The sequence below is a fragment of the Podarcis filfolensis genome, assembly GCF_964270895.1.
Source record: "Podarcis filfolensis genome assembly, chromosome: 9".
In the NCBI taxonomy this organism is placed as follows: Eukaryota; Metazoa; Chordata; class Lepidosauria; order Squamata; family Lacertidae; genus Podarcis; species Podarcis filfolensis.
This window is the reverse complement of record NC_139610.1, coordinates 45,565,924-45,583,038: the sequence shown is the minus strand read 5'-3', so window position 1 is coordinate 45,583,038 and position 17,115 is coordinate 45,565,924. Positions and strand designations below refer to the sequence as shown.

Genomic DNA, 17,115 nt, shown 5'->3' with positions numbered 1-17,115 from the left:
AGTGGGGTCCTTTTCTTTTAAGACTCCTAACTGTTTAGGTGGGTAAAGAGTTTAACTCCAATAACGCAGAGGAAGGATGCAGTATCCTCCCTTCCCATATGCAGCCTTTTCAGTAAGTATCTCAGTCCCCACTTGTTGTTGTTGTTGTTTAGTCGTTGTTGTCGTTTAGTCGTGTCCGACTCTTTGTGACCCCATGGACCAGAGCACGCCAGGCACTTCTGTCTTCCTCTGCCTCCCGCAGTTTGGTCAGACTCATGTTGGTAGCTTCAAGAACACTGTCCAACCATCTCGTCCTCTGTCGTCCCCTTCTCCTTGTGCCCTCAATCTTTCCCAACACCTGGGTCTTTTCCAGGGAGTCTTCTCTTCTCATGAGGTATTGGAGCTTCATCTTCAGGATCTGTCCTTCCAGTGAACACTAAGGGCTGATTTCCTTCAGAATGGATAGGTTAGATCTTCTTGCAGTCCATGGGACTCTCAAGAGTCTCCTCCAGCACCATAAATCACAAGCATCAATTCTTCGGCGATCAGCCTTCTTTATGGTCCAGTTCTCACTTCCATACATCAGTACTGGGAAAACCATAGCTTTAACTATGCGGACCTTTGTCGGCAAGGTGATGTCTCTGCTTTTTAAGATGCTATCTAGGTTTGTCATTGCTCAGTCCCCACTACCTATAATTAAATAAGAAAAAAATACATAGCTGCATTCTGTACATTTATCAAATGCTTTGTTTGCATCTTATGCTATGCCAATGATGTATAACAGACAGAGCCATGTAGGTGCCTTGAATGCTAGAAAACTTGAGTATAGGTGATGGCAAGGAGTATTGGTTATATGGATAGCTCACATGTTCAGAGGAACATATGATGCTACCTTGGACCAACTATCTCAGTACTGACAGTGGCTTTCAAACAGGAGTCTTTTCCAGCTCTACTAGAGATGTCAGGAGATCTGTTACCTTTTGCTTACAAAAGCATGTGTTTCACCACTGAACTGCAGAATATTAATTCTCAAAGTTGTTTTTTTCAAAACAAATAAACAAAACCAGAGCTTTTGATGAAAGAAATAATCTCACTAATGCACATTTAAAATGGCCTTACAAAATGTTATATGCAGAGACATAAAAAATTCCCCAAGCAGCTAATAACAAAGTACACAGTTGTTGGCATCCATCTTTCACAGGAGACAATGAAAAAGTCAAACTATTGGGGAGTTACAGTGCCTGCTGTGGCTGTAGAGACTGATTGGGAGAGACATGTTTTTTAGTACAGGTGGGGCAGAGGAAGGCATCCAGGTTTGCTACTAAAGGTGCAAATGTCGTTTCTTCTCTCTGTGCTCCTCCCAACGGTCATTCCTTCTGTGGTACTAATCGATATAATGAGAAGACAGTACAAATCAATATAATGGGGTGAAAAATCAACGTTAAATACCATGTAATGTCAGAACCACAGTGAAAACAATAGAACAATCAAGTACGAGCCGCTTAAAAAAAACACAACAGATTGGAAGCTAGTTAAAAAAACAAATTAATATTAAAATCCAGAGCTGCAGAACTGCTCAAAATTACTTTTTGTTAGAATGTTGAGGCAACAGAAGCCATATTTGGAGTATATTTTAAGACATGGCACTTTACCTTAACAGCTTATACTTCACATCCATTTTAACAAGAAGAAACGAAATGTGGAAGGCATTGAAAAGTGTTAATATACTAATTCCAGCATGCCCACAGAACCGTATATGAAGTGTGTGTTTATGCTTCCTAGGGCTAGTTACCTAAAAACTCACGTGCATTATTGATTTATTAATACATTTTATGAAACAGTGCACATCTATCCACATCTACAGTGCACCTCAATATATGTGGGTAGATGGGGGGAGAGGCGGAGGAGAGTTCACATTCCAGTATGCATTAGCATTTATGAATACATTTAAACTGAAGTGTATCATAGCTTCTTCTTCAGTACGCATACAATTCATGCCTTACCAGATGAAAACTAAGAATTTTCTTCGGTATTTAATATTTCAGTTCATCCAGGATCACAGCCTGAAAGGTTTTCCTATTGCATATTTCTAAAGGCTCTTCTTTGCCTTCCCTATCTAGTATTTCTCTATGCTGCCAGTAATTCAGTGAACCAAGAATTTGAACTTATGTCTCTCCAGTCTTAAGTCTTACACTATAACTGCAGCACAACAACGGATCTCATGGTTAGCGTGTATGCATATAGTCAGCTCTGATATTGTGGTGTTTGACATCATGCAGCCATCCTTGATGCCTTTCTCGTTCCTTTCCTCATCATGCTTCATTTTTCTGCTAATTTGCTTTGTGCTTGTGTGTGTTTCAGGGCTCCCCAGAAAACATATAAAACCAATTCTGCAAAGTGTGGCAACATGCCTATTTTTAACTTCACCCTTGTCTTCAGAGCATGAGCCCAAAAGAGGAAATTCCTTCCTGCTCTTCGTTTAAACTGTAGCAAGAAATGTATTGTTAAATAACTAGCATTGTGACAGTGCACATAGGGGTCACTGTAAGAAAAGGCTTCAAATAGCTCTTCACTGCTACGTTTAGCTGCTTTTCAAACACTCAATAATGTTGCTATAAGGACCAACATTGTATACGTATTCCAGCATCACCAGTTGTCAGCATATCTGTTTTTATTTTGGGAAAGTAGTCTTAAAGAGAATACATAATTTTTCAAGTGCTCAGCAGTCATCCATAGCCTGCAATGACAAGAACACAAGAAGCTAAGACAAATCTGCTGAATGAGGCCAGTGGCCCACCTTGTCAAGCACCCTGTTCTAAATGTCTGTGGGAAGCCTATAAGCTGGACATGAGCACAGCAGTTCTCTGCCCACCTGTAATTCCCAGCAGCTGATATTCAGAGGCATGCTGCCTCTGCCAGTGGAGGTAGAGCGTAGCCATTATGGCTAGGATCCATTGATAGCTTTGTCCTCCTTGAATTAGTCTAACCCTCTTTTGCAACCATCCACGTTGATAGCATCCTACTTCCTTTCATTCTCCACTGCAGGCCCCCACCCCCTGGGTAGAGGATCTGGGCCATCGAGAAAGTTACTCCAGTACACAAACAAGCTGAAGAGTAGATGCCACTCATGCAGTTCTTAATGTTCATCTTGGCATGCCCTAAAGTAATACACCTAATGTATATTTACAAAAAATCGGAAGAGATGTTTTGATGTGCCTTGAGCCATATCATTTCATCGAGTGGTGTTCAAAAGGGAAACAGCTTCTCTGCCTGTGAAAACCTGGAGAGGTCTTTGGATTCTGGTCATTCATTTTTAATTTTGGAGACAAGTGAGGCTCAGCATCGCTGTCTTACAGGTATCTCGCCCTTTGTCACGGTGTGCTTTACTGTCCTGAGAGAAATAAGTAGCTAGTATTATTTTATTTTCCATTCCCATGTCACAACACTAATGGGAATCTGTTTGTCTGCAATGTTGGGGGTAGCTGATTTTAAAATCTATTTGGAAAGCAGGTACCCAATAGCAGAGGACATCATGCTGGGAAACAGTAATGTACTGGGCCATTGATTGCTTGGTGCTTTAGTTGTAAAGCACATAATGACTAATGCTGAGGTTTCTGTTTGGATGGAAATGGTATCAACAGACAGAGGCAGCACTACCTTTAGGCAAAGGTCACATCCACACCATACGTTTAAATCACTCTTGTACCATTTTAACAGTCACGGATTTCCCCAAGGAACCCTGGGAACCCTAGTTAGATAATGGAGAGGTTCTGATGGTGTGAAAGTTACCATAGTGAGGCTACTATCTCAGGCAGTTGATTTTGTGTGACATGAAACACAGCAATTTGTTACTGATTGATTATTATATTGTTTCATTATTTTAATATTTCACTTTAATACATTTATATTTGTTTTTCCATTTATGGATCCTTTCTTCATAGAACCCAAGGTGGTGTACATGTTGCTCCCAGGAGGTCACCCACCCAGGCACTGACCAGACCCAGACCTGCTTAGCTTCAGGAAGGTGTTAACCTCAGGCAAGGTGCACCATGCCTTGGGAGTTTATGGTGTTTGCTGTCTCAACTGCCAAACTAACTTAGCTGGCTTGGGTACTTTGCTGTTCTCAGGTAGTGAAATGTAAGGTTAGGTTTTGCTTACAGTCTGGCCTTATTGCTGTAGCTAAGAGCGATCATCTGTAGTCCCAAAATTAGGCATTGGGTATTTTCCAGTCCAAATTGTACTAGGAAACTAAGTGAGTCTGTTTAGGACAGACTGTTTACTAAACTGCAAGGAAGCAATAGACACAGATTTAGTAGTAGATTTCATAGTGCTGTGCTGCTGAGTAGCACTGTTAACAGCTAGATGGAAAAAAGAACTGGTGTTTGATTGGCGCAGAATGACTTTTTAAGTGTCTACTTGTGTTTTGAGACTTCATGACTTTATTTATTTGTTTCTTAAATGTACATCCTGCTTCTCCACCAAATGGTGTTGAAAGTATTTGTTTGAATAAATCCTGGAAGATACTTGGAGGTTGTTTCCTTTAGATTTCCTGATCTGGTTCAAAAACTGGGATGCTACAAATTTCAGTAATAGCTTGGTGGCTAGTCCTCTGTTGAGATGGCTTGCGAATAATGGCCTAATGAGCTTTCCATTCCTAGAAAGGTTTTATGAGTCAGTGCTGTTGTAGATGCATGTATTTCTTGACACTTTCAAATAAATGACCTCCTTTGATATGAGAGCTCCTTTGATATGCCAGAGTACCAGAGAATAGCCTGAGCAATCTCCTTTTAATTAACACCTTTTTGACCTCATTTGCTAGCTCCCCACAAGGTGCCAAGAGTTCCTTTCTGGCCACATGGTGCTCATCTAATTGGTTGAGCCCACCTGTTTGCCACTCAAGCTAAACATCTCAAAGATGGAATATGATCCCCCTATTCCTTTTCACCTCTTTTGACCATCCAGGGGTTCTGTCTGCTGAATCTATGCAGAGAAGAGATGGTGGCAGAAATCTCTTAAAAGGATAGATGTTCAAAACTAGCCTACCCTATATGGTACCTGTAAGCATAGCTTCTGTATAGACTCTTCTTTCATCTTGCAAAATAACGTGTTTCTCCTAGCTAGGATTCATGCATCTAATTCTAAACAATTGCCAGGATTTTGTCATAGTCTTCCATTGATGTGCCATGTATTAGGATCCCATCCATGGGGCAATTGCTCCTTTTAAATCTCTTAAGGAGTTTTGCCACCTTTCTTTGAAAATTTATTGGAAGCGTTTGTTGTTCCAAATGGCAAGCCTTCACAAAGAGTGTGATGAATGTAATCAATTTAGCACTCTGGTTTGTCAAAGGTATTTGCCAGAAATCACTTGAGGTATCCAAATTGACAAATATTTTTATTCCTGTCACTTTTGGGAAAGATACTAGTGTTGGAAGTACATATTTTTTTATTAGAGTGCGTCTTCATTCAGCTTTTAAAGATCAATACAGATCTTCTTCTTTTTTCTACCTCTCCCCCGATGACTAGGAACTTTGGTGCACACCACAAGGTAGGCTTGATTTCCTTAATTATGCCATGTTCCTCCATCCTTTCCAGGTCCATTTCCACCTTGTGGAGTAAGGGAATGGGTGTTCTGCAGGCTGTTTGCATGCTGTATGGTTTGGTGTCAGGTCTTAAAACTTCCATAGGATTTCTTTTTATTAGACCAGGGTGTCCAAACCCTCCTTAAATTTATCCCACTGTTTTGCGCAGTCCCATTCTGCCGTTGCTCCACATTTGAGGAGATTATCCAGGTTTTGACTTCATATCACTTACATAGTATACACAAGCTGCTCTTCTATGCAGTTTGTTTGTACGTTAAAGCATTCAAGACAATTTAGAATATTCTCTTGTCTCTATAAAACAATCCCTGCCATATGCAGATCTCAGGAGATCCTTTGTATGTCTTTTTTGAAATAACTGTGACATCAGCTCCTGAATCTTTTTTTAAAAAATAGAAATCAGTTGTCCCAGAAATCTATTCTATAGAGACCACCACTGGCATTCAAGAAAATATGGCTGTCCGCTTGCATCATGTAGGTCAATAGCTCAGTGATAGAACATGCTTCCTAGGTTCAGTCTCCAGGTACAACTGGGAGTGACTCTTGCCTGAAATCCTAGAGTCACTGCCGGTCAGTGTAGACAATATTGAACTAAATGAACCAATGGTCTGCCTCGCTGTAAGGCAGCTTCTGGTGTTCCTAACACATGATAGCAAAATGTCTTTTTTTTTAACATTTGGAACTGTGCTCCTTTAGCTGACAAAATTCCTCTATTGTTATAAATATTTCCACATTTTTGCATGCTCTCTTAAAGGGTGGTCTTGTCTTGTCTTGTTGTGTCTGGCTACAGAATGCTTTTAAAATGGCTGGACTGCTTTCCTTTGTGCTGCTTTTGAAGAGTAATGAAGAGTGAGTTTGTGGAATGGCTGCTGCTTCTAGTGTTTTGTGAAGTAGAGGTTACGTCTTCCAAGTTACATCACTTACTCCCTATTTTTGCCCTGATCTGTTTTGGGATGGGATCTGAAGTGCATTGGATTCTGACAAATCCTGAACCAAAGTGGGCTATTTAAGACAGTTCTGGGACTTATTTGAACTGAAGCAAGATCTCTCCTAGGTGCCATGAACTGAAGTGGGGGCCTCCATAATGCTGTGTGATGCTTTAAAAGCTCAGATGTTAAAAAACTACACTATAGACAGCGTGTCTGCCAAAAATGAAATGTTACTCCCCAAGTTTGCCATATAAGGAAAATGCCAGGGTGTGGAGAGCAGAAATAGACCAGCAGATCTGCCTTCTCAGAGGATATTATGACCCCACTTTAAATGGACATTGGCTATGGGATACAGGGCTTTTGCCATTTGTTGCAAAATCCTTGGGGTTTCAATATACTGAGATTTCTTCAAAAGTCCTTCCCCTGGATTCACAATTGAATATGCTTCTCCCTAGCTTGGGTACAAGTCTCCTGGGACTCCTGAATGTACAAAGGAGCTTAACTTTTCCTTTTACCATTGTACATTTTCAACATTTTCAAAAAAAGAAATGTGCTCTTTATTTGATCTTAAATATGGTTTGAAGCAGCCTTTCTCTGCTGCTTGTCGGCTGCTGGCTCCACACAAGTAGCAAGTTGTCTGCTTCAGTGTTTGGAAGAGATGGTTGCAATGTTCTTTCCTGCTAGTATCAGCCAGGAGCCCCCAAAGGATGACCCAAATACTCCATCACTGCACTGTCAGATCTGAACAGGAATAAATACTTAATTGTGAGTCATAGACTCCCTTGAGCTGCAGCAGCTGATTTTTGTACATGCTGTGCTTAGAACATGGGCTGTATGAAAACTCTACAAAGGCAGGAAGAATCTTCTGCCTTTCCCTGATCTAACTTACTGAGATGAGGACAGCCACAAGCTGCCATTTACCATAAGCAGGGCTGCATTTTTCTCCTGCCAATTTCCATCAAATAATCTCTATGGCTATTTTTCCAGACATTTAAATGTCTATTTGTGAAGCATCACAGCTCTGGACCAGAGGTTGTGAACAAGCTGCATGCAGGACCTGCTGAAGATCAGATCTTGGTTTCTTATTCTGATTTGTTTAACAACATTAAATGAGAGTTTCCTGATTCAGATGCAATGGGTGACTCTGGTCCAAAGCAAGCCAGGATTTCTGTATCAAAGAAAGTGAGGAATATACTGCCATGGCATGTGGTCATGCATCATAAACCGTGGTTTATGGAGCCATGGCCGAACATCTGAACAGCTACTATGTTCAATGAAGCTTACATCCAGTAAGTACCTAGGGATGGAGCTTTAATTTGGCAGATCACGATATACAAGCATTTAAATAAAAAGTAGGGTTCCCCATTTCCCTGTTGATAATGGGATTCATTAGTTTTCTCCTATCCATATTGTCATTGCCCTTTTACAGACTCTCACATGCATAGAAATAAATGCACACATTGTTATAAATACATTTGCTATGTTTTTTGGTGGTTGCTGTATTATATTATATCCTGGCCTCTCTGTGTAGCTCTTAAAATCCATCACCTTTTGGGATAGAAACTGCTTTATATACCATACTGTGATTTGTGCCTTTAAAATATCTGAACTCTTCTTGGAATAAATGTGTTAAGGTAGAAAACCCCTGAACAGATTTTAAAAGCCTTTTCTCCTCCTGCTTCTTCTGTGTAACTGATTGTTAATCCCTTGTCCCCCTAGACACATATTACAGGACCTAGTTTGTTGTGCAAATATGGTAGCAATTTTATTTAACTTTGCTAATGATTTAATAATAAGAAATGAAGCAAAAAAAGGCACCAGACTCAAGGGATAAACAGAAAGCTATCCTCTTGATTCTCTTTCGGTGAACCATAATGAGGATACTGTAAAAAGCTTCAATATAGTGTGAGCTAGAATTCTTTACTTTTGATGTGAACTCTTGTAATAACCGTTATGCTTTCCGCCTCTCTAGGCCTTGCCATTTGTGGATCTCAAAGTGGATTATAAAAGAATAGTGATTTAAGGCCAGCAGATCCTCTGTGAGATAGGTAAGCATTATTATTCTCATTTTACAGATGGGGGAATCATGGACAGAGAGGTTTAGTGATGATTTCCTCCCCCAACCTCAAGACAAAGCCAGAAATAGCTCAGATATATTGTCTTCATATCTCCTGCTTTAACCACATGGCAATCCTTCTTTCCACATAACCTCTCTGACTCTATTTCCCCAACTGTAAAGTAAGGATAATAATACAGGTTCAGACAGATATTCGTGCAGGCACATTTCTTTGCCTGCTGAAAAGTGAGACATTTAGGTCTGACCCCACCTTTGAGGCTGGTCATATTCTTCCACTTGAAGTTTGGAGTGGAAAAAAGCTCTCTTAAATTTTGTGGAAAGGAATTAATTCAGCAGGATATTGGCTAGCTTTCGTTGTATGGTGAATTAAGAGTTTTAAAAACGGCATAATTATTTTTTTATGAGGTGATTTAGAAACGGTCAGATAGAGGCATCGTTGTACTCTGAACTGCATAATTTCCAAAACTAGAAGAATTTAAATACAGGTGTTTGTTTGTTTTTTAATATAAATAATTGTTCAGTATCATCCCATTGATGGCCAAACTAATGAAGCAGTGAAGGAGTTTACAACAGATGAACATGCATCATATTTTTATATAGATAAATTTAGGCAGTTAAATTTAGGCAGTTTAATGAAGATTCCAAAGAGGATTTTTACTTATATGGAAGCCACAGGCAAACAGTGAGTCCTCAGAGACCAAGCAAAAAGGAAAACAAAATCCCAGCAGAAGTGTGTTATTACTCGAGGAAAAAAATCAATATTGATTAGACTCAGAAGGTACTTTTCTTACAACAGCTTATGTCTAAGAATCTCTTCTCCATGAATCCCCAAGATCTGCAGGGGTGGTGGTGTTTGTTATGATGGTTATGATGATAAAGGTAAATCAAAATCCTTAGATGAATGCCAGTTTATTCCCATTGGTCTAAATGGATTTAAATGTGCATACTTCAACTCCATTTGTTGTGTGAATCCCTCTACGCATCCCTCATTGGTTTAGTAAAACCAAATTGCTTTTTGTGCGTGTGTATGGCTCTGACTGCCAAAACACTCCAATATTTAGCAGTTGTTGCCTATGTATACATGCAGCAACTAAATGAATGGTAAACATCATGTTTCCTGGAACCTGGTTGGTTTTGAGATAGTGATAATATTCAAAATGCATACCATTGACATCTATTTTTTGCAATTGTAAGGAAATACTGGTTAATTGTTTTATTGTGATTTGACATTCTCAAACTATTTGTAATAATATTTCTTTTTCAAAGATTTTTGCGCAGATGCTTACATATATACGGTAATCATTCATTAACTGATGAAAAGCAAAGTGATATATGGAACACACTAAGTATTACATTTCATGTGGTTGTAGCTAGCAACTTCTCCAGACTTAGTTCAATCTGGATTTCACGAAAACACCTTAATTTGGACTTCATTACCATCAGGACCCAGGAAGTTCTCTGCCACTAACCCCTACCCAGACAGCCTTTGCTCTTGTCTCTTCCCTTTCCAAACCAAACCTGCATAGTATTGCAGGATGGGTGTGCAGACATGGCCAGGTACATTCATTACACTTCTGCTAAAGATACAGAGGCAATTACATCTCCCTTGCTTCCTGGTGGCTGTAGGTGCATTAGCCATTAAGGCCAACATGGAGACTCAGATGCAATTCCTTCCCTGGCTTGGTTAGAGAAAGAAATGGGCAGGAGTTATTGGCTTAAATGATGACAGCCAAGCCCATTACGAGCTAAGTGCAAACTTAGTGGAGTATTGGCTTGGTTTGTTATTGGCATTAGATGTCCAAAACTGGGAGAACTGATTCCCAACTCCCTTTCCCCATTTATGACCTTTTGGCAGCATCACTAATTGAAACTAACATTTCCACCATATCTTACATTTACTTTTATTTGCTTCATTTATTTAATTTGTATACCACCCTTCATCTGAATATCTCAGGGTGGTTCACAGCAAAAACATGCAAGATGAAAACACATGTGTAGCTTCTACTTGCCTTTAATCAGATTTATACATATACTGGTGATTCATGTAATTAATTAAGACCACATAAGTAATTAAGAACATTCACGTAATTAAGACCATATCGTTTTACTCTGCCCCTACTACCAGGATGCTCGTGGAAAGATTACTGCCACATTGCTTAGAAGAATGTCCAGAAGTTCTAATTTGGAATTGTCTAGTTTACTTCTAGAAGATGGAAAACCAGAGATTACAATATGAGTCACAAAATTTTGCATGTCAGCCTATAAAATCAGTCAGTCTTACCTACTGGATATATATAGACTTCCTATCTCTCTTTTAAATTATTAAGCCTTCAGTTTTACTTACTTACCTTTTTGTTTTATTTTATTTTATCACTATTGGTACTTGTAGTATTAAACAGAGTATGCTGGTTTTTAACTAAATAATAAATTCTTTCTCTCTCTCTCTCTCTCTCTCTCTCTCTCTCTCTCATAATAAATCAGATACTGTTTCACACTGTCAGGATTCATAGATTTTCTGAATCTTTAGAGATTCTCCCAGTTGTGGGGGAGCTGTTTATTTATGAGCAGCTCTTGCAGACTGGCAGAATGTTTAAATGCACTAACCTTGTGGGCCGGGTTCAACTACATGAGACTTTCAGCCCCTCTCTTCTTCCATGATACCAATTTTCATTGGAAAGACCCAAACAATCAGGCCCCATCTATATGGTCAGGCTGGTTTCTAGATGCTTTTTAATCATTCTCTGAACCATACAGCAGTTCCCACATGAATTGGATAATATTGTCCCTAATAGATACCTTTGTCTCAGCAAGCAAAGAATTCTGAGGCTACACACCTTTTCTGGCTGTTTTGAGTGATTCACAATTCAGTGTGTTTCTTTATAGAAAATGCTAACTCCACCCCCATCTCTTCAAGTGATACTGACCCTGATGTTTGTCCACATGATCATTTTAACATTATCTTCATCCCATCATGTCAAGGGAGTGTTCTTGTTGGGATTATTGTCTGTCTTTCAACTCTACGCAAGCATTGTTTTATAACAGAGATAGAGAACCTATAGCTGCCATCAGCTCCAGCCTGCATGCCCAGTGCTCAGGGATGATGTGACTTCAGCAATATTTGTAGAGTCACAGTCTCCACCCTTGGATTACATGCTAACTTTGTTAAATTCTAGAGGATTAAGTGAGTTCAGGAATTGTTGTCCCAGGATCTGATCAAGTAGGCCTACAGTCTGTTAGTTTAATAACTGCATACTTTAATGAGTGTTTAAATTGGTTTTTAATTGATAGTGCCCCCTGGAAAGGGATATTCAGCATTGTCATGACACTGCTGTAATGAAATTGTGTGACTAGATAGATAGATAGATATAAAGCTTGATTTAGTCAGTGCTTTATAGGTGGCTCCCCCAACAGTAAATAGTTGTCCAGATTGCACATAACACTAAGCAAAACCATAACTTAGCACAAGTGACTCTTCCAGAAAGAAGATCAAACCGTGTTGCTCTTCCTCTTGTCCTGCTGCCATTGTGCTTCCATAAACTAAACCATCCCATCCAAACCCAAGATCATGGTTTGTCTCCCCAAGACAAATTAAGAGAGGTGAGCCATAAAACAAACCTTGGTTACACCTTGTGGTTTGTTTGGAATGAGCCTTCGCAATGACTTAGCTTTACAGCAGCAGCTGGACTAGAAGAGGATAAAAGTGGCCACAAGGAAAGTTGTACAGAGACTGAATCAAAGCCTCTGTGCTATTTATTTGTGAGCGCCTCTTGGTTGTTGTTTTTTTAATCTTAAAAGCAGCCAGGGTGGTAAATCAGTTCAGGGGTGCAGTTTCCAGCGAGATAGCTGTTAATCTGTTGCAACATAAACAACAGGGTCTTGTGGTACTTTAAAAACTGCCACAATAATTACAGCACAAGTTTTCATGAAGTAGAGTCCACTTCATCAGACAAGGTGAATGGTAATCCTTAAATGCTTATGCCATAATTACTATCAGTCTTTGACATGGCAGAAGAGACTTCGTTGTTCAGGGCTACATCAGCTTTTAGAACTTGTGTTGTTTTCCCAATATAATGCCCCCTACAAGCTGCCAATTTCCCCAATAGGGAAAAGACATGGAAACTGTTACGTGTCATTCCAGGGGGTACAATATGAGCTTTAGTAAGCAAACATCGAGGGATGCGGGTGGCGCTGTGGTCTAAACCACAGAGCCTAGGGCTTGCTGATCAGAAGGTTGGCGGTTCGAATCCCCACGACAGGGTGAGCTCCCATTGTTTGGTCCCAGCTCCTGCCCACCTAGCAGTTCGAAAGCGTGTCAGAGTGCAAGTAGATAAATAGGTATCGCTCTAGTGGGAAGGTAAACAGCGTTTCCGTGCACTGCTCTGGTTCGCCAGAAGTGGCTTAGTCATGCTGGCCACATGACCCGGAAGCTGTTTGCAGACAAACGCCGGCTCCCTCGGCCTATAGAGCGAGATGAACGCGCAACCCCAGAGTTCTCCGCAACTGGGCCTAATGGTCAGGGGTACCTTTACATTTACCTTTAAGCAAACATCTGGAGGAATGGTTTTACACCTCCTATTCCCAATGCCCTGATTCTTTTTCTCCTACATTGGTATTTTTAATAGTTTTTTTTTAAAAAAAAAAATTGAGATCATGGATCTCCTCCTGTTTTATTTTGCTCGGATCAGACATTATGGGTTACATCCTTCCCTGGCTCTCCTCTTCAGGAGGGGGAAGGAATTTTTTTGCTAATTTCCCTTCTCAGGCCCCTGCACTCATACCCCCAAAACCCTGCTACAAAGACTGCAGACCAGAGACCAACTGGCACAGTGTGAGGTAGGATGGAGGAGAAAGAGGGAAATAGGAAAAATCACTTTCTAGATCTGGCCTTTCCAGAATCAAAGTGCTTTCCATGAGGTGGGGGGGGGGGACTACAACTGGACACAACAATAACATCCACTGACAACTTGATTTATTGATGTCCCTGTTTCTGCAAATACATGATTTGCATGTATTAATTCAGCTGTGGGTTATTAAAACACATTTTACTTTGATCCCAACACCTCCATCCCACAAACAACCTAAACAACAGATTCGCCATATGGCTTTGGCTACTGTGATGTCAACACTAGCTGTAGGATGTTGCAAAAAGTAACACTTCAAGAAAATAGTCATTCTCTTTCTTTTTTAAAATGTAAAGTAAAGCCACACTAAAGAGGAAACAGTATCTCAGTTCGCTTCATACTTTGTATTCCAATACATAATGAACAGAGTCTACTTTCAGTTTTCCTATTCTAGTAGCTTACCGCATAGTGCTGAAATCCAAACTGCAGTTTACAGTTCTGCAAGAAGTTCAGTGGGATCTTTTCTCTTTGTTCAAGCAACTGATCCTCACACCAGATCGCAAACTCCTTTTAAAACTCCTCTTACTTTCAAAACTTGCTACCATGTGGGATGGAGGACTGTTGGTAATAGGGTTGTCCTCATAGAACTGATTTCATTGGATTCTAGGCAGTTAGTATCATCATGTATTTTGTTCATTTAAAATTCAATATAAAATGTTTAAACAATTCCTTTTTGAAAGCCTAATGGTGTCTCCACTACATCCAATCATGCCTTCCAAAATAGTCAGAAAACTCATGTTGAAGGAAGGGAATCTTCATCCTATTGCTTTTCAGTGGAAGAGTTTCATTCTTTCACCTGCAATCCATAAAGTGTCAAGTTTATCAAGTGATAAACCTTGATAAAGCATCCTATATAAGTGTAAGAGTTTCCTGCTTTTCGTTGTTTATTTTAGTTTTTATTTGGATTGTGTTTATTGTTAGTTTACAATAGGATAACATCAAAATATATTGTAAGCCTTTTGGGGGAAAGGATGTATGTAAATTTGTTGCTTATTTTTTATAAATATAAATATGCATATATTTATTTTTTATACTGCCTTTCAGTAAAAATAAATAAATGCATATATGTAAATTTTATATACTGCCCTTCAGTAAAAAATAATCACAGGCTACATAAAAGTAAAATGCAAATAAAGACATAGGTAAAATAAATAAACAAGTATAAACATAATGGATACCAAAGCTGCATATTCTTTGGACTAAATATTATTCCAACCTTTTAGTGTGTTTTGTATAATTTTGCCATAGTTTCTTTTAAAATTATTGATAGGATCATATTTTATTATTATTATTATTACAATTTATTACCTGCCTTTCACCCCAAGGTCCCAGGGTGGGTTACAACAATTAAAACACAACATCAAAATGTGTTTGAAACAAATTAGGGTTCAAAGCAATTTAGGTTTAAAACAAACTAGAGTGTTCAACAATATTTCTGAAAAAAGTTTTAATTTATTGCCATGTAGCAATGTTTTATTAAAGCAGTTATAGGGATTTCTTTGTATTTCCTTCCCTCATAATGAAGCTTTTTTTTTTTTAACCCACACCTTAGAATCTGAAGACACTGAAACCTTGGAGGTTAAATTTCACCCCATAAAACATGTTAATGATGATTCTTCCATGTGGCCTTTGATAGTTTGATGGCAAACCGTGTATTGACACAAGTGTAATATTTTCAAAAAGAACACTTCAAGAGAGCAAGTTTCTTTCTCATCTTAGCTGCAGGCATACGACTCAGATGAGAATTTGATTTGGTGTCTTTTCTGAATGCTGCTACAAATTGTTTGTTACCTTTGCTCCCAATTACAGTCAAAATAGCTGATGTCTGGTGCTAACAATACACGGCTAGCATAGCTGGCAGATTTGGATACCCGTCTGCTAATGCGCTGGCCCTTTTCACCTACAAAAAAGAAGGTCAATTTTCAGCATGACAGTAAATGCCTGGATTTGAATGGTGGGATTAGTGCAACATATTTTCGTTTTCTGTCAGTCCCAGAAAATACATATATCTGTTGGTGACTACGATAATGGTTCAGTTGAAAGGGAAGGAAAAACCAGTTTAAGATTGTTGTGGGATCTTTAGCTTTAGCAAATAGGAGAAAGGAGAAAGCAAATTGGTTTCAAAGTGCTACTTTTATCATGCTATGTTGAAGTGAAAGTGTGCTTCTTCATCATCCAAAATGTACAAAAAGCATTATTGAATCCTTGCCATGGCCTACCAGATTATTTATTGAAAAATAGAGTACCACAGAGCCTACAACAAGTGGAGTTTGTTCCTCAAGTCCAGTTGTTTCATTTGCATTCCCTTATAATCCTACTGGCCATTTCACTAGGATTCCAGCAGTCATTTCCTAAACCAACAATTGCAGCTTTAGGAGAGACAGTGGCTCACTGGCTCTGAAGTTATAGTATCCCACTATCAATCTCAGGTGACTCCAAGTACCTGAGATAGCAGTTCTTGGAAAATTTGACTCGTAAATCTAGAGAGCTGCTATTGTTTAGCCAGCCAGTCCTAGTTCCAGGGTAGGTTCCTATACATATACCTGATATCGCTTGAATTGGTGTTTTCATTGAAAAAAATTTTAGTGTCTTCAAGGTGAATGTGGTTGATGTACAGTGGAACCACGTATTATGTACCGTCCTCCTTGCGAACGCTTGTGGGTTACGAGCTCTGCTAACCTGGAAGTAGATGCTCCCAGTTGCAAACTTTGCCCCAGGATGCGAGCGGAAGTCATGCGCCAGCAGTGGGAAGCACCATTAGCGAAAGCACACCTCATATTATGAGCAATTTCGGCTTAAGAACGGACCTCTGGAACGAATTAAGTTTGTAACCAGAGATACCACTGTACAGTGGTACCTCAGGTTAAGTACTTAATTCATTCCAGAGGTCCGTACTTAACCTGCAACTGTTCTTAACCTGAAGCACCACTTTAGCTAATGGGGCCTCCTGCTGCTGCCGCGCCGCTGGAGCCTGATTTCTGTTCTTATCCTGAAGCAAAGTTCTTAACCTGAAGCACTATTTCTGGGTTAGCGGAGTCTGTAACCTGAAGCGTGTGTAACCTGAAGCGTATGTAACCTGAGGTACCACTGTAAAAGCTTTCTCTAGCCTGGTTTGCACATAATGCTAAACTTTGTTTCTTTAAACTATGGTTTGTTTGATTGTCCAAGCCCTTTCCAGCAACTTAACTAGGGTTTCTTTACTGTGAACAAACCATAGTATGAAGCCATGGTTTGTTGCTAGCATACAGACCGTAGTTTGCTTTAACTATTTCTTGGTGTTTTGTGCAAACCCAGTACACATCCTTCACCATACTATGTTAGGCCACCCCATCCCAGACAGGTAATCAAGCTATAAAGGCATGAAACAAGAGCATCTGGAATACAATATTGCAATCTTGAGATAAACAAGAGCATTATGTGTGAACCAGGCCACTCTCCCCTTGTCTCTCTGGTGTGCAATTTTGGCACTACCAGCTCTGGATATGATGGATTGATGAGGCAAGCTGCTCTAGAAATAGTAGAACTATCACACAGAAATAGATTGTGATTGGAACAATACATTGTATAGATTGTCCATGTTCTTCAGTCTAGGTTACAATTCTACATAGGTAGCTATAACCAGGGCTACCAGA

At 39.5% G+C, this 17,115-nt stretch overlaps 1 protein-coding gene across 8 annotated transcripts in view; it reads left to right on the top strand.

Annotated features, from left to right (window-relative positions):
• PCDH10 (protocadherin 10) overlaps window positions 1-17,115 on the top strand; it is a 54,524-nt gene that overhangs the window by 34,414 nt on the left and 2,995 nt on the right. For 2 of the 8 annotated variants that reach the window (XM_083571087.1, XM_083571083.1), the window contains 2 exons: window positions 5,503-5,524; window positions 8,478-8,553. The exons of 2 other annotated variants lie outside the window; for them this stretch is intronic. In XM_083571087.1, coding sequence (XP_083427213.1) covers window positions 5,503-5,524; window positions 8,478-8,520 — 65 coding nt within the window. In that variant the 3' untranslated portion in view covers window positions 8,521-8,553. The remainder of the gene's footprint in view (window positions 1-5,502; window positions 5,525-8,477; window positions 8,554-17,115) is intronic. 4 more of the 8 variants (XM_083571089.1, XM_083571085.1, XM_083571088.1 and 1 more) reach the window with 2 other exon arrangements.